Below are 25,870 nucleotides of genomic sequence, written 5' to 3'. Positions count from 1 at the left end.
TGGGAAAAAACCTAATAGATCTTCTTTAAAGCTCCTATTTTCATAGTGTTAAGCTCAAGGTAGGATTTATCCTCCTAGGTCATCTCTTCTCTTCATCTATCCACTTGGAATCTGCTCATTGCACTGTAACGACTATATCTCGAATTCTACACCTGATTTTGGAGATCCAGGACCTATTTTGGGATCCCAAAAGGATCCCAGAGTTTCTAGGACCTCGTTATCAAGGGCACAATCCAACCCTGATTGGGACCTATTTTGGATCTCCTCTTCAAGTCTTATATCCAAGTATGTTTAGGGTGTTAATTCTTAGGTAGATTAGCTTGTGAGAGTTAGTTAATTTTGAGCTCTATATAAACCCTTCCATTTGCTCCATTTATACATCCAAGCATCTCATCCTAAAGTGTTGAAGCATCCACAACCTCAAGCTTTCAAGTCTTCAAGTCTTCAAGCATTCCTCCATTGAAGATCAAGGATTCAAGAAATTGAAAGAGTTTATCTTCAATATCTTCTTCAATCCATTCAAGATCCTTAGTTGCATCTTCTACATTATTTCATCTTCATCTTCTTGATCTACATCAATTGGTGAAGCAAACACATTGCATTTGATTCAAAAGATATGGCTATTGTAAGGTGAATTCGTACATTTACTTTACATAATGTCATTTCAATTCTTTCAATTAAAGGTTAATTCCTAAATTTGGGTTTAATAGAGGCAAACCCCCCATCAACAACAAAAAGAAACTTTTTTTTATTGTAGGTTGTGAATATCAAATTGACGAATAGGTTGCAAATCTGAGTACCCTTTTTCAATTTATGTGGAATTGTGAAATCAAAATCAACATCGCACACAAATAATAAGGGGAGCATTACACCCCTGATGCTCCATTTCATCCCTAATTATCTAATTTGCCCCTGAAAAATCGTTGAAAGATTTCTGGGTTTTGTTTGTTCCACTATTTTAGGCCTAGATCTAACGATTTCCATCCATTTTGATCAAATACATCAACCATAAAATTGATTCCAAAGGTGTGTTCTCTATCTTCTTTTTCCTTTCAACATATTTACTTATAACTAGCTCTAGCTTCTCATATTCATCTAGGATTTTAAGGACTTGGATATCTTTCCCCTATTCTTCCTATACCTAGTTTGCATTAGTGATTCTTACTTGTTCTTTAGATTTGGAATTGAGAGGACTCATATCCTTGACTTCTCTCCTTCTATTACACATATATGCATGTGATGGTAATGTGAGGAACTTAGGCTCTTATCCTTGATTCACATTTTCACCATCACACTAACTCTCTTACCATTCCTCTCATCTTTTCTTAAATCTTCTTATACTCTTATTTTTGTTGTGCTACAGGTTTTGCAAGTTCTGTGTTTATCATCCTAGGAGGCATTTCTTCAACCTCTTCTCCAAATGTCTCAAAGTCTTCTTCTTCAAACATGTACTTAACCTTCAGCAAAGATGTTATTGTGCTATGATACCACTATGATGTAGGGCCAAAGCTGAGAGCTAACAAACCCTTATGACAATTTTGTCAAATACTTTGTAATGTTGCAAATTGTAATATGCTCATTAATGCAACAAAGTGACTCGAATGACCAAACTAAGGATTCAGTGTCCCAAGTGTCCAGTTAGGGTCTCTAGGACTTTATCTTACCAAAACTCATCAAACTAATCCACTCACCAAGTTTCACTGCCCATTTTATTAGCAAACCCAAAATGTTGATCAACTAGGCCTAGAAACAATTAGGTCTCCAAGGACATTAAATGTTTCCTCCCAACTCTTCCAAACAAGTCTAAAAAAATAAACTTTTGAGTACCCAATTGGCTTGCCTTTAACATACCCAAAATTCAATATGTGGTGTTTTGGAACACCTTACCAAACCATACAATTTTGATTTTTTTTGGCTAAAAATAGGTCAATTTTACAAAGGGAATCTATCTCAAACCCATCCTCTGACCTTGCAACCTCAAATAATATGTGAGTTTGTCTACAATTAGAGGAATCTCAATTTAGTTTGAGCCTACAGGCTTTCTAGACCCAAATGCCCCAAATTCCTTCACAAACCCTCACTAAAACTAGAACCTTCTCAATCTCGCCCTTTCCAGTCAAGTCCCAACCAACCAAGAGTGGATTTTCCTTATACTAGGAATTCTTGAACATATCCAATCATTAAAATTAGCCCTATAATGGCTAGAATTACTACTAAAATACCCTAGCAACAAAATAATGTTCCTTCAAACGCCAAAACATGTGGTGATCACCAAATTCTCCAACACTTTCATACAATTTTATTTTAGCAATATATTATACATGATCATTCCATGGGAATTAGATTACACATCCATGAAATGATCATTATTCTAGGGGAAAACTGAAATTGGTAAAGAAATGTGAGAAAACCTTAAATTGTCAGCAACAACTTTACAATTATCAACACTAATATGAACTTAGATCATACACAAATATCCTTAAAGAGGTTATTTGATATCCTTAAACCTTTAGGAATACATTAAAATAGAGAGATTAATCAACAATCCACAAGAGATTTGCAAAATAAGTTACTTTTGTTGCATTTCCATGACTGTGTTTGTAGAAATGTTATCCAATCCGTATAACCATTATGTCCCTATGCCTTGACCAGGCTATATAGGGTGTCCCTTAACTATGGCAACTGATCCAAGTCAATTAGAAGCCATTACAAACCTATTTAAGACCTCTAATCCACTTTCCCTCCAAAATTAACCAACCATTAGAATTCAAATTTTTGAATGTCTAACTTACATTTTATTATTTTATTTTATTGACAACTTATTCAAATTGCTCCAGTTTTAGCCTAGGACCTAATTACCCTATTTAGGACCTTTATAACCTATTAGATCCTACTTAATCACTATTGTCCCCCTTTACAAATGATTTTGTCCTAAGGTCCTTATTAGGACCTTTAGGACTTTTAACCTTTCTTGACATCTTCAAGATTCCTTCCATGCTTGGTGTCTTCATGTGGTTTTAGATTCTCCTAGGTGCTCCTACACCATGATGGTTCATATTGGGATTTTAAAAGACCAATTTATTGTTAGAATTCTTTTAGAATAAGTGAGAGGGGGTGGGGGTGGGGGGGGCTGAATTAGTTATTCAAGGTCCAGATGTCCAAAATAAAACTTTTCACAATTTAGTGAACCCATCAAACTTTCTTAATGATGCATGCATTCATTGTGTGTTAATCAAAACTGATACGTTACTATTAAACTAACATGCATAAGCGTAAAGCATAAGACACAACATATCCATCAGTACACTTGACACAATGATTTAACTTGAAAACCCAATTTGGGAAAAACCACTAGTAACATGCTACTCCATTCTCACTCTTCTGAAGTGATGCCCTGTTAAAGACCAACCCTATTAAGGGTTACAACACACATTGTTAAATGTGACCCGATTAAGGGATTTCAATCACCCTGTTAAAAGTGAGCCTTGTTAGAGGACTTTAGCCATTCACTTGGAATGCCACCTTGTTAAAGGATTTTCCAATGACTAGTAAGTCAACCTTTCTCCATAATCCGATACAATTGTTAGAGAGTAACAATAGAGTTTTGATATGATACAACTTACAACCTTTCTTGCAGATTACATATCACTATTCAGTCCTCATCTCTGCTTGGCTTCCAATCTTTGCAGTTCTAATAACTTGTTCACCCTTCAAGCATTCATCCTTCTCTAGCCTTCTTGCTCAACTTGCCATAGTAGACTTCTTCACTTAGGTCACTTGATGAAGCAAACCCTCTTCCTTCACCTTGTCAAATTTTCGCATCCAAAAAATCTCTAACCTCCAACCAACTTAGCTCCATGACCAGACATCCCTACATATGGGGAATTATAACCCTTTTTCTTGCTCATTATCCATCTCAAAAGTTAGGGTTTTTGATGGATTAGGTAGGATACAATGTACCTACCCCATATCTTCTCTTCTCTAGAAACTTCTCCTAAATTCCATTTGAATTCACCTCCAAAATGGTTTACGTAAGATTCTGTGCCTCCAACTCATCAATCTTATCTTCCTTCTGATTTACAAGTTCCAAGAAAAAAAACTTGTCGACTTTTATTTGGTGAATCTTCGATCTTTTTAATAATGCAACAGCTTGACATTATCAATTTATTGATGCTTGGCATATACTGTGTTACTCGACATCAACTATAAAATCACTCGACATCTACTACCTTGCTCGACACCTACTAACTTGCTTGACATCCACTAGAAATTGCTTTCACTCGACTCCAATTGACTCTTTGCTCGGCTTGTACTAACTTTGCTCGGCACCTTCTATCAACTTGGTCAAGCTTAGCAAATGAACTTTGTCCAACCTTTTTCTTCTAAACTTTCTAAATGTAGCCAATCATTTTGTAACCACAAGTAGATTATCAATACATTATGTTATCACTATCTTAACTGATTCTTACACTTCAATACATAATCATAACTCAACCTTTCCTTTAGGTACTTTTGTTACATCTTGTTGATCAAATCCTCTTCATCAATCAACTAAGTGATAGTGCTTGAAACATATAAGCAATTGTCTTACTAGTATAGGGCAGATTTGAAATCAGTGACAAAACAATGATTGAAAACACTTCTTCTTTCAACATTTTCTTACTCAAGTGATCTTTTCAATCATATATCAACATTTATTTTGTATGTATTTCCACACCTCTCTCTCACTATTTATCCAAAAAAAAGGGGAAAAATACCATCTTTATCTTAGTCCATCTCAACCATGTTGAAGTCCCTACAGATGACCTAGGTTGCAGGTGGCAAATAATCTGCAAGCCAACACCATAGATGTAACCACTCAACCACATCATTGAGAGCATAAACATTAACAATCCCAAATGAATGATTGATAATAGACAAAAAAAGAAAAACCACTCTCCACATAGGGTTAGAACCATGATCAACAATTAGAGAATGCCAACGAGGTGAGACGAAAGTAGTTAAGCCACCTCGACTAGCCTCATGTTGGGAAGAATAAACAAAATCTTTAAGCCAAATCCCACGACAAGTTATGTCAAGCAAAAATATTGCAACTTTGACCTCTTGAAGGCAAAGCACATTGAGATTACCAACTCTTTCAAGCGTGACTCGAATAAAATAATTTGTATGGAGGTCAGTAAGGCCTTGAACATTCCAGGAGAGGAAGTTAATGATAAGTCTTTCATTTCATCCTCGTCCCTAATTGAACTAGGTTTAATGATGGTGAGAGAGTCTCCACCACCAATAACCCTACGCTTATTAGAGTCACCATCTATGGTATCCACATGTCCAAAAGGGTTGTAAGAGCAACAAATAGAGGTAGAAGTGCCAATAGATGAAGCTGCTTGAGGCATGTGTACCCATGGAGGCCTCAAATCAAGTAGTGAGTTGTCTTTCCCTGAACCATGGTTTGAAATAGAAGACACCATCTCATGTTGGCCAAGGTTTGAAACAACAAAAAGTTGAGGAGAAGTGGTCTGCATGTGACTCACGGTGGGAGCTTGAGTGGTCAGAGCCACTGGTGTCTTTGGAGCTAAAGGTTGCTTGCCTGTACAAACCACAATAGTCCATTCTTCATTTTTAGCTGGCTCTGCGAGTTGAGAGCTAGATTCTTTCATAAAAGCCTTCATTCGTGGAGTAACCAATGAATAATCCTTGATCTTGTGATTCATTGATTGACAACGATAACAAGTGTTAGGAAGATTGAGATAAAACACTTTCTGAGTGAGTTTTATTAGCAACTTGAATATCAAAAGTTTCTTTGAGGTCACGCAAAAGGTCGACCTCAACACAAACCCTTCTATAGGGATGAACATTAAAGAAATAGTCAAGTTCATGCAAACAACCTTGTCCAAAGACTACACATTGGTTTACATGAAAGGCCAACAAGGCAAAGCGAGACAAGGAAACTCAACCCACATAGGGACCCTCAATTTGTTTTCATTTAAGACTGTGAAGTCTCAAGCTCAACACTAGAAAACCAATAAGGAAGAGCAGATACACCATGGCCCATTTCCTAGATAGCTTCCATGTGACAGGTTGGAAAAGAAAAATAAATAAAAAACCTTGGTAAGGCTTTGAACAACCTCAAGGAAAATGCTATGAGGGGACCAAGCTTTGGAAACCCATTCCCACAACATGTTTTCAATGAGGATCCTTCCCACAAAATAGCTTATTAAGGTAAACTTCTCAAGCCAGTCAATCATTATCAATATCATGAATGGGAAGCACAACATTAGGGGAGGACATACCTTGTAGAAGACTTTCAAGATGAACTTGTGAGGACACTTGTCCAAAGGAGGCACCATGAGCTTTCGAAGCAGCAACTCTAGCACCAATATTAACAAATGGGCCAAATTTGGCCAAAGCGATAATACAAACTAAAAGGTCTCGCATTAAATGTGGTATGATAGAGGATAGATGCAAGACTTTGTTAGTAGGCTAAGACAAACTTCAAAAAACCCTAGAAGAGCTCATTTGTAGTGTAGTTTACAAGTTATGTTTTCTTTTTAAAAAAAATCAAGTTTGATTTTGGTTTTTTAAATTGATTTAGTTATTAGTTTTTTAAAATTATTTTATTTTAGGTTTTAAAATAGATTAGTTTCTAGCTTTTTTAATTAGTTTAGTTTTTAGTTTTTATAATTAATTTAGTTAATTTTCTCTCTCATTTTATCATTTATTTTTTAATATTATTTTTCTATTAATTTTTCATAATAGATTTTGTGTGTGGAGATTTTTTAGATTATCATTATATATATAGAAGTCTATTTAAAATATTAAAAAAAAAATTCTACTTAAATAAATAATTAATTAGAATTTGATTTATTCATATTAAATTATATTTAAAAAATATTATTCAACACCTATCAACTCATCGTTGCAAGTACAAAAGTGTGCAATTGCTAGTTATTCTTTCTAGACTATTAACAAATTACACTATTCAGGCAAAGCACTTATGTTAAATGCACTTATCTTATATGTTTATAAAAACAATAAATTCAAATGTTTGATACTTCAAATTAGATCCACCTTATCTTCTTGTTATTCACTAATTTCTACAGTTTATTAGGGAGGAGAATCAAAAGTTTTTATAGCTAAACATTAGAGATAAATTCTTCACCCCAACTTCACACTTCACAAAATCTTGTGTGAAAATTTGAAATTACTTTCAATTTTTTCATAGTTATTGCCACATCCCTTATTTAAAAACCAAATTTCAAGTCCGCATAGTCAAATATAATATAACATCATCATTTATTTTAAATGTAGAAGCTTTCAAAATGGTCCCAAAAGCTGAGAAGAGCCGCATGGAACATTTTTTCTTTCCAAAAATAAATGGAACCATTAATATTATTAATAATAAATAACTAGTTTGAAAAAGAACTAGTAAGAAATGGAGCCTATTTTGCTTCGATCGTCTCTAAAACTCATATCTTAACAACTTAAATACACCTGTACCTAATATTTTTAATTGAAGTGTACTATATTTCCACTATAAGATGTTGCATTCTTCCACCAGTTTAGATAGGTGCGTCCACCTTCTGGTCTATCATAATCTAGTCTATTCACCCGACTTATGACCTACTAGGCTTCCCTCGTGCATTTTGACTCTTCCCCCTAACCAAATACCATGGTATTACGCCAAAGCAAGCTGCTGGAAAGGAGCGAGGAAACGTGGTATAGCGTGTGTGCAACAAAGGCTTCCACAATTTACCATGGGCATTCTGCTCCCATCCCAAATTATGCACGCTCTCCAACACAGGTTTGCGCGTTTTAACCACGAGTTGCCCTGTCCCGGTCTCGGGCTTCATTAAAAATGGCGAAAATTGAAACGTGTGTCAACGAAGAAGCTTCTTGTGGTAAAAAAGAATTCAATTACGTCTTTTCTCCTGCATTGTGTTCAATATTGGAGGCGCGATAGTCAACAACTTGCGGTTTTGAATTTCCGTTCGATTGAAGACCGGGCTAAAAATAGAACTTTAAAATGAATGTACATCTGTATAAATCACACGATTTCCAGAGGAAAATCCAAAAACCCCACAGCACGATTAGTGTTGAGTAAATTCAAGCCCGAATTTGCATGTACACAGTAGGTATTAGGGTAAGCAGTATATACACAGTGAATATATGACCCTGAATTTGCATATACACAGCATATATTAGGGTAAGAAGGACATACACTGTGAATATACGTGCCTAAATTTGCTTATACACAGCAAATTTTAGGTCAAGAAGATCATCCAGCCCGAATTTGCCAATACAGAGCAAATATTAGGGTAAGAAGCACATACACAGTGAATATCCGTCATGGCGGCAGTGCAGAAAAAGAAGGTAGTCGTTGTGGGAGGCGGAGTAGCAGGATCCACCGCTGCCAAGGCCTTGGAAGATCACGCTGACGTCACGCTTATAGATGCGTATGTCCATTAAAACCCCTGTTTCTTCTGATTTTGTTTTGAATTCTTGTTTTTCTGGAAGAGAACTTGAAACGAGTTTCATTCAATTACAGGAAGGATTATTATGAGGTTCCATATGCGAAACTACGGTGTATGGTGGAGCCGAGCTTTGCGGATAGATCAGTGTTTCTGCACAGCGAGTATCTGAAGAAGGCAAAGCTCAAAGTGTCAACTGCGACGGGCGTCACAGAGGGGGCGGTCATAACTGCTTCAGGGGAACAAGTGAAGTATGATTTTCTGGTGATTGCAAGTGGGGTTCCTCATCTCGGCCCTTCCACAAGAACAGAGAGACTCAAAGAAATTGAACAAGGTAAGCTACCCATTAACTGCCATCTTTGTTCAATAATGAATTCTCTGCATTGATTGGCCTCTGCATCAAATCTTTCCATTGTTTTGGGTGATCTTTAGAATGAATTCATTGAATATCTCTAAAGTAATAGCTTACAGCATAATGTGAATGTACATTTGGTGAGATTGATGAGAAGGTGAAGTAGGCAAGTTCGTTAAATTGAAAGAGGCAAGTTCATGACTATGTGATCACCCTCACAATTACTAGGTTATACCTTAATGGCACATCAATTATGGATTCTAAGATCATTTTTCTGTTCATAACAATTCTTAGCATAACAAATCTTTTTGAGTGGATAAATCACTTGTATCAATACGGAATTCAAATAGTTAGATTGAGAAAACAATTTATAGAGAACATTCATGGTAAACTTATAGACAAATTTGCAAAAAGAAAGATCACATGATGCAAAGATTTATTAGACAAATTTGCAAAAAGAAGGGCAGCCATTTGATATCACATCAATATCTATCTTTTGTCCCTTCTATAGGTAGGTGAGTAATATAAAGGAAAGAGATATATCTAGAAAAAAGTGCAAAATTTGATATCACATCAATATCTATCTTTTCTCCCTTCTATAGGTACATAATATAAAGGGGGAAGAGATTTATCTAGACAAATTTGCAAAATGAAGGGTATAAGTGAAATGTCACATCAATGTTTATCTTTTATCACTTCCATAGGTACATTATATACAGTGGGGAGATTGACAATTGCAATGAAAACGGAACAATTGTACACTTGTAATTGTCCTTCCATAAATTCATCTCCATTACCACCTAAATGAGTATCCTCTCGAGTCTAATCAACAAGGACTAAAAGTATTGCCCATTATATTACATACCAACAATAATTGTCTACAATGGTCAAATAATTTCTTAACCCACATAATGGTTTGTTATCATAAGATAACTCCCATTTGGCCATAGAAAACACGACCAATAAAAGTCAATTGATAAGTAGGAGATAATTTCCACAGCAAGTCAAATTGTGATATTGCTATTAGAATTTAACTGTGTGATCAATGAGTCAAACTCATTGATCCATGTTTCATTGGTAGTGATTCAACATGAATCCATCTCATGAGAATAAATGGAACACTTAGCACTCATTGGATCTAGGTGATGCTCACAAGGGTGAAGCACCGGGACTTCCCGGGAGGTCACCCATCCCGGTAGTACTCCAACCTGAGCATGCTTAACTATGGAGTTTCCTCCATGGTTAAACCCAAAGCTTGCATAAAAGTCATCTGAATGCCAATAAGATACAAAATAGTCTTGTTGAAAATCCTCAACCTCAGTAACATCCAATATGTAGGATTAAATAGAGCTGACAATCATAGAAAACATATAAATGGATAATCGTTTTTAAAAGGTTATCCTGTCCCAAAATGACTTGAGGCATATTGTAGCAACTCTTTTCCCATATTTTCATTATTCATCCACTTTTCCTTATTCAATAATTTGTTGTTTCACCAATAACCACAATTTATATCCTTCCAAGTGTCTAACTCACCTTACCTATTTATCAATGATGACACCATCCTCTAAATTCATCTCATTTATCTAATGAAAAAAAAATTAGAAGTTCTAGCTCTTCATCCAACACGAAACGTTCAAATAATCATAATTACTTGATATTACATAAAAAATATCGTCATATAACTTTGGTAATTCTAAATTAAAATAACTATTGTTACCTACTTTATAATCTAAAGAAGATCATACCATATAGGCTTCAATTTTTTTGAAGGCCATTTCTATCTCTCCTTTCCCATGTAGACCCAAATTGTATTCACCAATATGAAATTGTATCCACCTATTGACAACTCTTGTCTATCTATTTGAGGATAAAATGGACAAATTACTTGAGTTTCTTCTAGCCATTCCCAAAATGCACAAAAGGAAATCTATACTCTAGAATCTATTTGATGCTCTTTGAGATATCAAAATATATGTAGACAATTGCAAAAGATTTTCTACACCACTCCTTGGCATTATTTTGCTCCAAACATTAAATAGACATATCACGCTAAAACTATCCATTATAATAAAAATATAATTTTCTTGTCTCTTAGTCCTTAGCAAACCTCTAACGAAATCCATAGTGATATGTTCTCAAAGATCCTTAAGTATGGACAATGACCATAATAGTTTTCACTTTTTATTGTTGGGATGATTTATATTGGACAATTGACAATTACAAATAAAGGGTTAGAATATATAGTCCATTGATATAATTGAGTGGAGGCGGGGGTGTGAATTATTTACCCAACTATTAGCATAAACATCAACCTTAAGCACTTAACCATATGAGTAATATAAATTGAAGCCACAACAAGATACTCATACACAATTAACACTTGAAATTTTAACTAGGGAAACCCTAGTGGAGATGGTACTCACAAGATGATGTACTAATATAAATATTCCTTGTTAGAGGATAGATCATGTTAGGAGTCTGTTACAACATTCAGTACATATGAGTCCTTGTGAGGAGACTTTGAATCCCTGTTAGGAGTTGTGGAAGACAACTGGACACATTGCCCAAACAACTTCGAAGTTAAGACTAATGAACTCACTGTCTAAATGATCTAAGTATTATTCCTTGCAAAATAATAGAACTGAAATGCACTTCCTTCCTCTATCTCTGCCCTTTTTATCAGACTTCTGCTCCTTCAGATCTTGTTACTAGATCTCGCATCCAATAATCCCTTGGATCGCTTACTTGCATTCATTAAGCACTTTGCTCCTTTTCACACTTTGCAATTCATACAACACTTTACATTTCATACTTTTTACAACCAAGGAAAACAACTTTCCTTTATACCATATCTTCATAATAATTCCTAGAGTCAACTTTGCGGCTTTCCCAATTAATTATAATAAGATAATTAATTAATTACAATTACAATAGCATTGTTAGCTCACAGTCTATACAAAATTTCACACGTGTGATACCAGGTCTTGCGCACTCGCTGATGTCGCCACACGACTATCATCAGTCATTGTGTGACTGAACACTTCTTCATTGCATCTCAGATGTAAGATAGCAATCAAACATTAGAACATTGTTCTTCAATACTCTATTTTTGTACTGCTCTTAATAAATCAAGTACAACTGTTGTACGTCATCGACTTAGACTCTGTGCACTTAACCACATCATCAAGACATAGTCTGGAACATGTCCTTAACTGGGCATCATTAGACAATCAAACCATTGTCTGTACCAGTAAGATCTCTGACTGTTGTTCTCCCAATCTTTACAACTATGTTGACATCAATGAAAAACACAGCCATTAATGCAACATGTCAATACTCTCCAATGCTTAGGATACTTCTCTAATGTACTATCGTCAACATTCATGCTAACAATCTCCCCCTTTGACATTGATGACAACATAAATAAAAAACATCAAAATTCCAAGAATACCAAACTGTACTCTGTTGCTGCTACTATTGTCAATTCCTCAAATCCTCTTCATCAATCTAAAATCCTCTAGAATCTAGAACTGACATCAACTATTCACATGCTAAAAAATCTCAACACAACAGGTGCATATCCTCCTACTGGATAGACATCAATTGTTCACTTCACACTAAATATTCACAATACATCAGATGCACATCAGGTGGATACTCCTGCTTCTTTTACATGAATATTTCTAAATCTCCCTAAAAAGATGAATCTTTCTAAATCTCCCTAAAGAGATATTTCTTCCTCATACATACTTATGAGTTCTTCTCCCCCATTGCTTAGGAGGTGTTTTTCATGCAAATTCTCCCCCATTGACATCAATGTCAAAGGCCTCAAATAAATACAAAAATACTAATTGTTATAACTACTTCTTCTACTCTTCAATCAGCTCAAGTGTCAAAAGACATTGTTCAATACCAAATACCAAATACAAAGAGTTCTCAATGAGTCAGTATACAATAGATACTCCCCTATACAGGAAGCATCATCATTCAGTTGTAATAACCCCAACAGATTATAACTTCATGAAACACCAAATTCTTCTCAAATTCAATTGTTTGACATTTTGTCATACACTTTGCAAGCAAGAGATATATTGCATATGTAAATTTTAATTGTTTTCTAAATGCCAAACTTTAATAAATATCCTTCCAAAGAACACACCAAACAACTAATAATGAAGATGCAATTGTTTTTTAATAACACTGATTACAAATAGGAAAATGTGCATTTACATCAATAAGACATTAGGGCAACAAATTCTGATGTAAAACTATGATATAAATCAGATTACAATAGAATTAACAAACTCTACCAATGCCCTAAACATCTATTCCCAAGCAATGCAAAATGCAGTAGATAAAAACTTGAAATTGCTCCAAAAACATGAATTTTTGTGTAGCAAATCACTGTAGAAAATTCCAACTTATTCCTTACTCTACAAAGCTGGCCTTAGGCCACAAATTTAGCACAATGAAAAGACTGATTTGTCTTCTCCAACAATCGCAACTCTTTGAAAGATATTTCACCAACTCAGTTATGCAAATCAATGGGAGTGTTTGTTCCCAACGATCAATATAATAACTGTAGAAACCCTTGGCTCCACAAGCTATCCATAAGAGTAGATGGCAACACATTCGATGCTCAACAATGACGCTGCCCCTCCCTATTTAATCTTTTCCTTCACCCTTCTAGAAGGAAATAAAATATTATTTAATTGCACTTTCTAGAAGCTTGCCCCTTTCCAAGGCAATAATTAGTTGTACTTCTAGAAAATGCACTCTCTAGAAGCTTCCCCTTTTCCAATACAATAATTAGTTGTGCTTCTAGAAAATTAAATTAATTAAATATAAAGTCACCTTTTAATTTTGATTTATTCAATGATTTTATATGAAATTAATTTAATCAATTTCTTCTTATTTCTCCTCTTAGCCTTCAAAGAATGTAAAGGCTAAAAACTCCATTGATATGCTAAAAAGATGGGGGCATTACAGTCTGCCCCTCTTAAAATTGCTTGTCCCCAAGCAATCTCAACTCTGGATGCTGCAAAATTTCTTCATTCTACCAAGTGGCATCCTCTACTGGCAGGTCTTTCCACTTCACCTAGTACTCCCTGATAGTAAGTCTCCTCAAATTCCTCTCCCTGAACTCAATGATAGCCTTTGGTACTAAAACCAATTTCCCCTCATCCTCTAGGGTGGAAGCACTGTAGAAGGAACAATCTTGTGTCCTAATGCCTTTTTGAGACATGTCACATGAAAAATATTATGGACTCTGCTCTCTCCTGATAAATCCAACTTGTAAACCACCTCTCCAACTCTCTTGATCAACTTGAAGGGCCCATAATAACATGGCTTAAGTTTTGTGGCACCACTCTTCTTGAGAGTGGGTTGGCAGTAAGGCTGCAACATCAAATATACCATATCACCTACCTCAAAAGTTCGCTCAGTCTAGTTCTGATCAACATACTGCTTCTATTGATTCTGTGATTTGATGATATTATCCTTAAGAGCCTTCACAATATCTTGACTCTCTTGTAATAAGGTTCCAACACTCGGCACTCTACTATCTGATAGCAACAAATCCATGAAACTGGGTGCCTCATATCCATATAATGCCATGAATGGTGACATTTGGATAGACATGTGATAAGTGGAATTATAACAATATTCATATAGATATATCCACTTAACCCAAGCCTTTTTGTTGCCCTGCTATGTAATTCTTGAGGTATCCCTCCACCCATTTGTTCACTATCTTTGTCTAACCATCTGTCTGGGGGTGGTAGCTAGTACTCAGAGTGAGTTTTGTCCTGCACAATCTGAACAACTCCTGCCAAAATTGACTCGTAAACCTGCTATCCCTATCGGTGACAATGGTCCAAGGTAAACCATGCAACCTAAATACCTCTTTGAAGAATAAATTTGCCACTTGTGTAGCAGTGTGTGTAGTGTTGATTGGGAAGAAGTGGGCAAACTTTGTAAGCCAATCAACAACAATATATATATAGTCTCTTCCCTGGGCTCTCGGCAGTCTTGTGATGAAGTCCATGGATAAACACTCCCACTTCCTGTCAGGAATCATAAGTGGCTTAAGTAAGCCGGTTGGGTAAGAGTGCTCCTTTTTATTTTGTCGGCAAGTAAGACACTCTCTAACATATTGCAACACCTCATCTTTAAGCCCTTTCCAAGAAAAACGCTCACAAATCTATCGGTAGGTACTTGGATGTCCTGCCATAGGTGAGTCATGATAAATTCTCTACACCACCCTCTTCACCTTTGACCTTGGCACCAAATAAATGTGCCCTTTGTAAATGGTGATCTCATTCACAAGGGTGAAATCACTATACTGGCCTGATCCATCTATGAATCCCAATGCCCATGTATTCTTTTCATACTCTGTAAGGATCAAATGTCTCCAATCCTCTGATATATCAGTCATCGAGCTCAACTGGGTTCTTTGTGACAAGGCATCTTTTATTACATTTTGTGTCCCCTTGAAATAGGTAATATCAAAATCATATGCCTGTAATTTATATACCCATTTCTGTTGCTTGTCATTAAGATCTCGCTGCCCTAGGAAATGTTTCAAGCTATTGTGATTGGTTTTTATGTTGAATTTGCTACCCACTAAATACTACTTGAATTTGGCCAAAGCATGTATTATGGCCAACATTTCCTTATCATAAATGTTGAAGCTCCTCTTAGGCCCCTTGAGCTTCCTACTTTTATAAGCAATCGGGTGCCTGTCCTGTATAAGCACCGATCCAACACCTTCGTCAGATGCATCTCAGTGCAACTCAAAAGGTTTGCAAGAATTTGGTAATACTAGCACTGGACAAGAAGTCATCAACTCCTTGAATTTATCAAAACACTCCTATGCCTCAAGAGTCCATATGAAAGCCCCCTTTCTCATCAAGTTTGTCAAGGGTGTTGCATGCCTAGAATATCCACTAACAAACCTCCTGTAGAATCCACACAACCCCAAAAATCCTCTCAATTGTGTCAGGTTCACTGGAGTGGGCTACTCAATAATAACACGAATCTTTTTAGGATCCATGCATATTCCCTGAGAACTGATAATGTGACCCAGATATAATAACTCCGTTAATCCCAAATCACATTTGGACTCTTTTGCATACAAGGACTCCCTACTCAGAATGCTCAACACAGTGTCTAAGTGCCGCACATGCTCATCCCATGTCCTACTATACACCAGGATGTCATCAAAAAAGACTAACACAAATTTCCTCAACTGATGTTGAAAAATCCTGTTCATTGTGGACTGAAAAGTAGCTGGAGCATTAGTTAGCCCAAATGGCATAACTACAAACTCAAAATGGCCACAATGACATCTAAATGTCATCTTCTCTATATCCTACTCTTTGACTTGGATTTGATGATAGTTTGATCTCAAATCAATTTTGGAGAAGAAACATGCTCCATTTAGCTCATCTAATAACTCATCAATCTATGGGATGGGATACTTATTTTTGATAGTCTTCTTGTTCAGGACCTTGTAATCTATGCACATCCTAAGAGTTTCATCCTTCTTCTTCACCAAAACCACATAAAAAGCAAAAGGCAACTTACTTGGTCTAATGTGCCCATAGCAAGTAGTTCCTTGATGGTTTTCTCGATCTCATCCTTCAATCTCTTTGGATGCCTGTAGGGTGTGATCATGATGGGTTTAACACCCTCTAACTCAATAATATGCTTAATACCTCTATCTGGAGGTCTACCTGGTCATATTTCATTGAAAATCTTGTAGTGCTTGATTCTCAGTTCGTGTATGTTTGGGTGATATTTTGATTATTGTTGCCTCTGTGATGACATTAAAGTGCAACGCATTCCCCACTCAACCTGGTCATGTCTCAACAAGCTCTCAATGCGTTTGCAAGACATTATCCTAAACCCACTGTCACGAATGACCTTAAATATATGGGTCTTCCCCTTTGATTGAAACTTCATCTCCATATCTCTCAAATTGAGAGTGAACTCCCCTATATCATGTAACCATGTCATATCCAATACCAAATTTGTATCACCCTTGTTTACAACATAAAAAATTGCTTTGAAATCAAAATTGTTGATTCTCAGGGGCAGACCTGTAATCTTCCTATCACATTTGAGGATGTAGCCATCAGCTACTCCCACTCTCAAACCCTCAAATTGGTCTGTCTGTATCCCACGCCTCTCAATCAATCTGGAATAAATAAAATTGTGAGTAGCACCTGCATTAATCAAAGTAATAACTTGCTGACCAGCCAATACCCCTCTCATCCTGAATGATCCCTCTTGTTGTACACTAGTGAGACAGGCTTCCTTAAGTCTACCCTCAGTCTTCTCATCACCTATATCATCTGTGCCTTCCTTTTCTTCAATCAATTCCTCATTTTCAGAAATTGGTCTGAATTTTCAAAATCAGAATCATCATAACATGCCCACATAGCCCTATTTGTTTTCCCTTTTAGCCTCAAAGGACAATCATGGTTCATGTCATAGGGTCCTTTGCAATAAAAACAAAGTTTTTTCTTCTTTAAATAATTCAATGTCTCTCTATCCAAAAGAGCAAATGATTTATCTTTATTTTCAGCATTTGTTTCATTCCTGTCAGGTTTCTTGAAGAATGGTTTGTCTTTGCTAGATGATGCTCCCTTTGATTGAAATTTATTTACTGGGGTTGCTTGTTCCATACTTCTAGCCTTCTTAATTGCTTCTTGCAAATTGAAAGGATCAAAGGCTTTTACCCAACCTTCAATGGTTTGGATAATCCCTCCGTGAACAAAACAACCAATCTCCTATTTGATATATCTGGCACCATAACGGATAACCTCTGAAAATCACTAATGAAATATGCCAATCCGCCAGTTTGTCTCAGTTGTGCCAACTCCCTCAAGTAGACTTCTAGATCCTTCTTATCAAACCTCTCTACCAACTTGTCCACGAAGTCCTGAGATGAAGTAACTTGGTTATGTTGAAAGGTAACCATCCCACGGTACCACCAATCATGTGCAACTCCCTCTAAATGTAGTGCAACATATTTTATTGCCTCCACTTCTGTCATAGGTCTTAGTACTAAGAAGGTATCAAGCTTGTGAATCCACGCTTGCGCTGTCATTCTGCCACTCCCATCAAATGTAGTCAATGAAGATTCCTTGTAGCTCACTTTAATTCATTATCCTCGCCATGAGGTCTCCTATTCTGTCTGACTGCACGGTAGTGGTCTCTTCTTTAGTTCACAAACCTCTCAAAAGTCATTCTCTCCTGTACCTGTGGTGTCAGTAATTTTCATTCATCATTAGTAGCTATAAGGATATTTGCAAATGTCCCATCCTCAGCTTCCTCTGCTGGCTCTTGTACTGGTTCCTCTCTAACAAAGGTAGGACGTGTGGGCTTGTCTGTTGTTCTGGAAAGAGTTCTATGAGCTCTAGGCGATCCCACTGCACTCCTGTTATCTCCTTGTTCCTGATATTGTCTGTCTTGTGGGTTCATGTGCTCAACCATGGTGGTGAGTGCCTACAAAGCCCAAGCCATCCGCTCTTGTCCTGTAACCATTGCTCTAAACATTTTTCTTGTTTTCTGATCCTCATTCTTATTGTCTCTTGGTGGGCTACACTCTTGCCTGTCACCCATGGTGTATGGCTACTTGTGAAGATCTTGTTCCTTGTCAAATAAAACTTGTCTGCAAGTGGAAAATCTATGAGAGTCAACCCCAGGTGGTTGCATATGATTGCTAAACCCTCAGGATGGCAAGATTTAGCGCTGATACCAATGTAATAACCCCAATAGGCAATAACCTCAATAGGTTATAACTTCGTGAAACACCAAATCCTTCTCAAATTCAATTGTTTGACATTTTTTCAAACACTTTGCAAGCAAGAGATATATTGCATATTTAAATTCTGATTGCTTTCTAAATATCAAACTTTAATAAATATGCTTCCAAAGAACACACCAAACAACTAATAATAAAGATGCAATTGTTTTTGAATAACATTGATTACAAATAGGAAATTATGCATCTACATCAATAAGACATTAAGGCAACAAATTCTGATATAAAACTCTGATATTAATCAGATTACAATAGATTTTACAAACCCTACCAATGCCCTAAATATCTATTTTCAAACAATGCAAAATGTAGTAGATAAAAGCCTGGAATTGCTCCAAAAACATGAATTGTCGTGTAGCAAAATACTATAGCAAATTCCAGCTTATTCCTTACTCTACAAAGTTGGCCCTAGGCCACAAATTTGGCACAATGAAAAGACTGATTTGTCTTCTCCAACAGTCGCAACCCTTCGGAATATATTTCACCACCTCAGTTATGCAAATCAATGGAAGTGTTCGTTCCCAACGATTAATATAATAATTGTAGAGGCCCTTGGGTCCACAAGCTATCCAGAAGAGTAGATGGCAACACATTTGATGCTCAACAATGAGGCTGCCCTCTCTATTTATTCTTTTCCTTCACCCTTCTAGAAGGAAATAAAATATTATTTAATTACACTTTCTAAAAGCTTTCCCCTTTCGAAGGCAATAATTAATCGTACTTTTAGAAAATGCACTCTCTAGAAGCTTCCCCTTTTCCAATACAATAATTAGTTGCGCTTCTAAAAAATTAAATTAATTAAATATAAAATCACCTTTTAATTTAAATTTATTTAATGACTTTATAAGAAATTAATTTAATCAATTTCTTCTTATTTCTCCACTTAGCCTTCAGAGAACACAAAGGCTAAGAACTCCACTGATATACTAAAAAGATGGGGAGAATCAGTCCAGTCAAACAATAGTGCTTTGTATCACTGGGCTGATGCACTCTCTGCATCATCTACTCAGAAGTAGGTAGGAGCATAACCTCAAGCATACCTCTCAGGTACTCAAAAGTAGCTTTAGGCAAAGGCTACACAAATATATTTGCAATCTGATCTTTAGTACTTACATACTCCAATTAGATCTCCTTTGTGCTACCTTCTCCCTCAAAACATGATACTTGATAGATATATGCTTTGTCTTAGAATGCAATGCATAATTCTTAGACATACTATACTTGTGTTATCACAGTAAATGATAACAGGTTCTGCAAACTCAATTCCAATATCCTTCAACATTTGCTTCATCCAAATAACTTGATTACGGTTATTTGTTGCTACAACATACTCTGCCTTAGTTGTACACTGTGAAATACAATCATGTTTCTTGCTCAGCCAAGAAACCAATCTTCCTCCAAGAAAGAATGCTTCACCACTATTGCTTTTTATATCATTCATACTGCCTGCCCAATCTGTATGAGTATATGCACACAAAGTGAAATCACTTGATCTGTCATACCAAATACCATAATCATGTTCGTTTCAAATATCTGAATATTCTCTTTACTTTGCATAATGGTACTCTTTAGGATCAATTTGAAATCTAGCTACAATCCCAATTGCATTTTCTATATCTGGTTTGGTGTGAGTCGAATATTGCAATACTCCAATCATAGATCTATGCTTCTTTTGCTCAAGTGTAGGTGTCTCATCTTTGCTAGATAACTTATGACCAGTTATCATAGGTGTACCAACAGGTTTACAACTCTCTAATCCAAATCTTTTCAACAAGTCTTTCAGGTACTTGGCTTGTGAAATGAAAATACCATCACTAATCTGCACAATCTGCAATCCTAGGAAAAACTTCATTTCCCCTATCATGCTCATTTCAAACTTAATTTTTCATCTCTTCAGCAAACTTATCACTTTCTTCATCCACAAATATTACAATGATAAATAAATCATTATCAACTTCTCTCAAATACAAATTACCATCTGTTGTACCTTTAATAAAACCAAGTTTTGTCAAGTACTTGTCCAACCTTGCATACTAGGTTCTAGGCCCTTGCTTCATACCATAAAATGCTTTCTTCAGTCTGCATACCATCTCTTTATCTTCTGTAAAAGGGAATCCATCAGGCTGCTCAATGTAGACTTCTTCAAGTTCTCCATTCAGAAAATTTGGTTTGACATCCATCTAATATAGACTTCTTCAAGTTCTCCATTCAGAAAATTTGGTTTGACATCCATCTAATATACTTCTTCTTGATTATTGTTTCTGCTCCTAATGTTCTGTCCAGGAGGATGATTCTTTGATATACTTCTGCTAGGAGTTGTCAAATCAACTCTTAATCAACTCTTTCTTCTGCTCTAGGCTCAAATCTCTGCTCTTCAATCTGATTCCCATCCTACAAATCATTGTTAGTCTCAATGATAACTTCTACATTTTCATGGTTAGCCTTTGGATCAACAATAGTTACCCAAGCTATCTCTTCTACTACTTCCCCTTTCTTAACCAATTCAGGCTCATTATTTTTATCATCACAGGCATTCAAGAATCTTTCCATACTTGCTTTGAATTCTTCATCTTCATTAGATAGTGAACTCTTTCTAAATTTTCTTACTCCCTTAGGACATCTAGACAAAAAATGATCAAACTGTTTACATGTCCAACAAACAAAAATTTACATACCTTCTAGGTTTCTTTTCATAGCTAGGTCTTTACCTTCTTTGATCTTCATGTCTTCTTCGGATCTGGATCTGTCTTTACTTGTGCTCCTATTCTTTTGCATGCAACAAAAGGATTCTAGATCAGGAAACTCAATGTCCAAATCTTTACACATATTTGATAATTCACCAAGAAGCTCTATCTTCTTGTGGGACGAAATTTCCTCCATCAAATTCAGGAGTAATCTTTCCCGCCATGATCTCCCAAAGCTATTAAGCTTATCCTTCAAGGCCTTGATGCTCTGATACCAATTGTTAGAGTATACAATCCATTGATATAACTAAGGGGGGAGGGGGAGGTGAATCAATTATCCAACTATTATCATAAACATCAACCTTAAACAAACTTAACCATATGAGTAATATAAATTGAAATTACAACAAGATAATCATACACAATTAACACCAGATACATTAACTAGGGAAACCCTTGATCAGAGGGAAAACCCCGGTGGGGATGGTACCCACAAGATGATGTACTAATATAAATATTCCTTTTTAGAGGATAGACCCTATTAGGAGTCTGTTACAACATTCAGTACATATGAGTCCTTGTTAGGAGTTGTGGAAGACAGTTGGACCCACTGCCCAAACAACTTTAAGTTTAAGACCAATGAACCCACTGTCCAAATGATCTCTGTATTATTCCTTGCAAAATAATAGAATTGAAATGTACTTCCTTCCTCTATCTTTGTCCTATCAACTAGACTTTTGCTCCTTCAAATCTTGTAATTAGATCTTGCATCCAATAATTCCTTGGATTGATTCCTTACATTCAATAAGCACTCTGCTCCTTTTAGCACTTCGCAATTCATACAACACTTCACATTTCATACTTTTTACAACCAAGGAAAACAACTTTCCTTTATCCCATATCTTCATAATAATTCCTTGAGTAAGCTTTGAGGCTTTCCCAATTAATTATAATAAGATAATTAATTAATTACAATTACAATAGCATTGTGGGCTCATAGTCTATACAAAACTTCACACGTGCAATACCAGGGCTTGCGCACTCGTTGATGTCACCACATGACTGTCCTATGTCACTGTGTGACTGCACACTTCTTCATTGCATCTCAAATGTAAGATAGCAATCACACATTAGAACATTGTTCTTCAATACTTTGTTTTTGTACTGCTCTCAGTAAATTAGGTACAATTGTCGTACGCCATCGACTTTGACTTTGCGCACTTAACCACGTCATCATGACATAGTCTAGAACATGCCCTTAACTACTCATCACTAGACAATCAAACCATTGTCCGTACCAGTAAGATCTTTGATTGTTGTTCTCCCAGTCTTTACAGAAAGATTGCTATGTTGACATCAACGACAAACACAATCATGAATGCAACATGTCAATGCTCTCTAAATGCTTTGGATACTCCCTCGATGTAGTATCATTAGCATTCATGCTAACATAAAGCTTGTAAAGATGACCAATAAATACAATATTGGAGATTGCTTACATTCTTATCAATGTCCAAATGTCCAATCACACATGATGTATGTCTCCTCAAACTGTTAACACACAAAATTTATTTGTTGTGACAATTAATCATACTACTCTTTTTTCATCCATGAGACAGAGCTACTAAAGTAATCCCCTAGATTTGTAGTTCGTAACCTTTGGAATTCTTTTATACTTACAATATTTCTAAGGGTATTTCATCTTATTCACAATGCAAAAGGAATAATAAAGTTTCTTTCCATATGTACTTTAATTTAATTTAGTCTGTTTGAAATGCTTAAAATGATAATATCACAAAGGTTTCACTTAGTGAAATTAGGTCATATCACATGCATTTGTGAGTTACTGAAGAATAGCCCTATTTTCAAAAAATATTATCACACTCCTTTTTGTAACACAAAATGTAGTTGATGGCCCAAATATCTCACTAATGAGGTGCATAAAGGTAGCTTGTGTATCAGAAATCTTGAATGGAAGAACCAAATACTTAAAGAGATTTTGACATTTTTTGAAGGCTATCTTCCATACCTCATCTTCCTTGATCCTCACTTGTGGCATTTGTATTTAAGGCCCAAATTTGTGAAGTATTTGATATGTCATAATTGATTTAGATGATAATTAATACATGGGTAATCATATATATACCAATTCTTCATGGTTATCTTGTTCAATATATAATAATATGTGTGTCTACTACATCATATCTTTCTTCCATGTAATGTCAAAGGGATATTCACATGGAAATGTACTAATTCTGAAGGCCCATTCCTCTATAACTTATTTACTCTTTGACCTCTAATGGTTCAACAACACCCTAGGTCTATATAACCCCTAAGTTTGATAACTTATATTTTAATAACAATTAGATATCATTTTCTTGGACCTCTTTAAGGAAAATCCTATGGATTCTTTTTTAAAAAAATATCTTACTAATCATCAAACCTTGTTATCTTTGGTGAGTATAAAATTCAATGTATTCGTTTTAGCTCTTTATCATTGTTTCCTCCCTTTTGCATCGCTTTTGCAACAAAGAAAACTTGTCAATAATTTTGATCAACTTGTTTGATTATGTTGCAATAACTATGATAATATGTATCATCTTCTCAACAATATTCAAGGTGCAAGATATTCTATTGAATATTAACCTCCACTAATTAGACCTCCTTCAATATGTAGCATCCCTAGGATGCAAATATGAGTAGCAAAAATTACAATTAGAATTTGTATAGAACTTGACCTTCTACCAACTCTTCATTAGTAACTATTGTTCATGATTCAACAACTCTAAAGCATATAGATATAATTGATACATTACATGTAATGCCAATTTATATACTAAATTGTGGAGAGCTAATGCAAACCCCACCCCTATCTATTATATTGAATGATTTCTTTTAGAATTTATTTTATGTTAGAAGGATAAGCATCAGGATATTGTTATTGCATCTAATCATAAGATTTATAAAGGTTATTTCTAAATATTGAGAATGCAATATTAATTATATTTGTTAGTGGTCAAAAGTTAAAAAAAAAAAATATTTTTATATTCATGAGTTATTTCTAAACACACTTCAATTTAAGAATAGAACTTGAATTAACATGTCTTCTCAAATATTTAAAAACATTTTATTGTTCCATCATCTTAACTTCTAATTTGTGTAAATCTTGTAAAGTATCCTACCATAATGTAATTTATTTTATGCTTATACTTAGTTTAGCTATAATAGCATATAATTTTAATTATAGTTTATATTGTGTACACTCAAAGTAGATAAATTGGTATAAAGGTTGATAAACTTTTATTTTTATCTTGGATATACAGAAAACAAGAAGATTAAGGATGCCAAAACAATTCTAGTCATTGGAGGAGGACCCGCTGGAGTGGAGTTGGCTGGAGAGATAGCAACTGATTTTCCAGAAAAAAAAGCTATTTTGTTGCACTCTCGTCGTAGACTTCATGAGTATGTGGGAGAGAAGGCATCTCAAAAATCTCTCACTTGGTTGAAGGAACATAATGTGGAGGTGCATCTTAATGAACGTGTTGACTTGAGCAAAATTTCAGAGACAACAACAAGCTTCACCACCAATAGTGGGAAAACCATCATTGCAGATTGCCATTTCCTATGTATTGGCCAGAAGTTGGCGTCCTCCTGGATTAAGGATTCCATTTTTGGGGATGTTGTAGATGAGCGAGGCCAAATCAAGGTGGATGACTCACTACGAGTTGAAGGAACAACTAATGTCTTTGGGGCGGGGGATATCATCAATGTTAAGGTAAGCTCATTATAATATCATAGTTTTCTCTTCATCAAAGCTCAAACAAGATCCAATTATCAGTTAGTTCTTTGTATGTGATTGAGTGTTTAAGAATACTAAGTTGAAACTCCCTCCTAAAATATTTATCCCATTAATTACCTTATATTACATCATCTACTCAAAATAGTTCTTTATCGCATATTGTGCTGCATTAACTAACCAAAACTTATAATGTGGGATGGTACAGGAACTAAAGCAAGGAAGACCTGCAGCCATGCATGCACTAACGATTGCAGAGAATATAAAGAAGTTGTCTAAGAATCCAAATGAAACAAAGTTAAAGACTTACAAACCATCACTAGCTTTGCCCATGATAAGCTTGGGAAGGAACATGGCAATTGCAGAATTACCGTTTGGGACATTTGGTAACCGCTTTATTGGCATGCTCAAATCTCGGGACTTGCATGTTAGCCCTTCTCGCAAATTCCTTGGCCTCAAAGCATAAAGACTTCTGACCAAGCAGGCTATATCATTCACTTATTATAAATATTTTACTTGTAGGATTCAAGAACATGCTAAGGTGTTCTTGAAAATTAAATAATTTTTTTTTATGTTGAACATGTAACCAAGAATATCTTTTCTTCTCAAGCCTAAAGCATTAGTTTGCTGGATTCTATATAATTGGCACTTTAGACTGTACAAATTCTTTTCTTTATTTATTTCTCAATAATATTATGTATATCTTATTAATAATACTATGTATATCTTAATGTT

The 25,870-nt window shown here is 35.5% G+C and overlaps 1 protein-coding gene across 1 annotated transcript; it reads left to right on the top strand.

Annotated features, from left to right (window-relative positions):
- The first annotated feature begins 8,048 nt into the window (after nucleotides 1–8,048).
- Nucleotides 8,049–25,849, top strand: LOC149564060 (uncharacterized). Its single transcript, XM_089827154.1, has 4 exons — nucleotides 8,049–8,453; nucleotides 8,546–8,802; nucleotides 24,663–25,114; nucleotides 25,344–25,849. The coding sequence occupies exons 1-4, from the start codon at nucleotides 8,347–8,349 to the stop codon at nucleotides 25,599–25,601; spliced, it is 1,074 nt and encodes a 357-aa protein (XP_089683280.1). The 5' UTR covers nucleotides 8,049–8,346; the 3' UTR covers nucleotides 25,602–25,849.
- Nucleotides 25,850–25,870: the final 21 nt, after the last annotated feature.

Source organism: Cupressus sempervirens, chromosome 4, assembly GCF_028749045.1.
Source record: "Cupressus sempervirens isolate cs-2001-9-10 chromosome 4, ASM2874904v1, whole genome shotgun sequence".
In the NCBI taxonomy this organism is placed as follows: Eukaryota; Viridiplantae; Streptophyta; class Pinopsida; order Cupressales; family Cupressaceae; genus Cupressus; species Cupressus sempervirens.
This window is presented reverse-complemented; position numbering and strand designations above follow the sequence as displayed.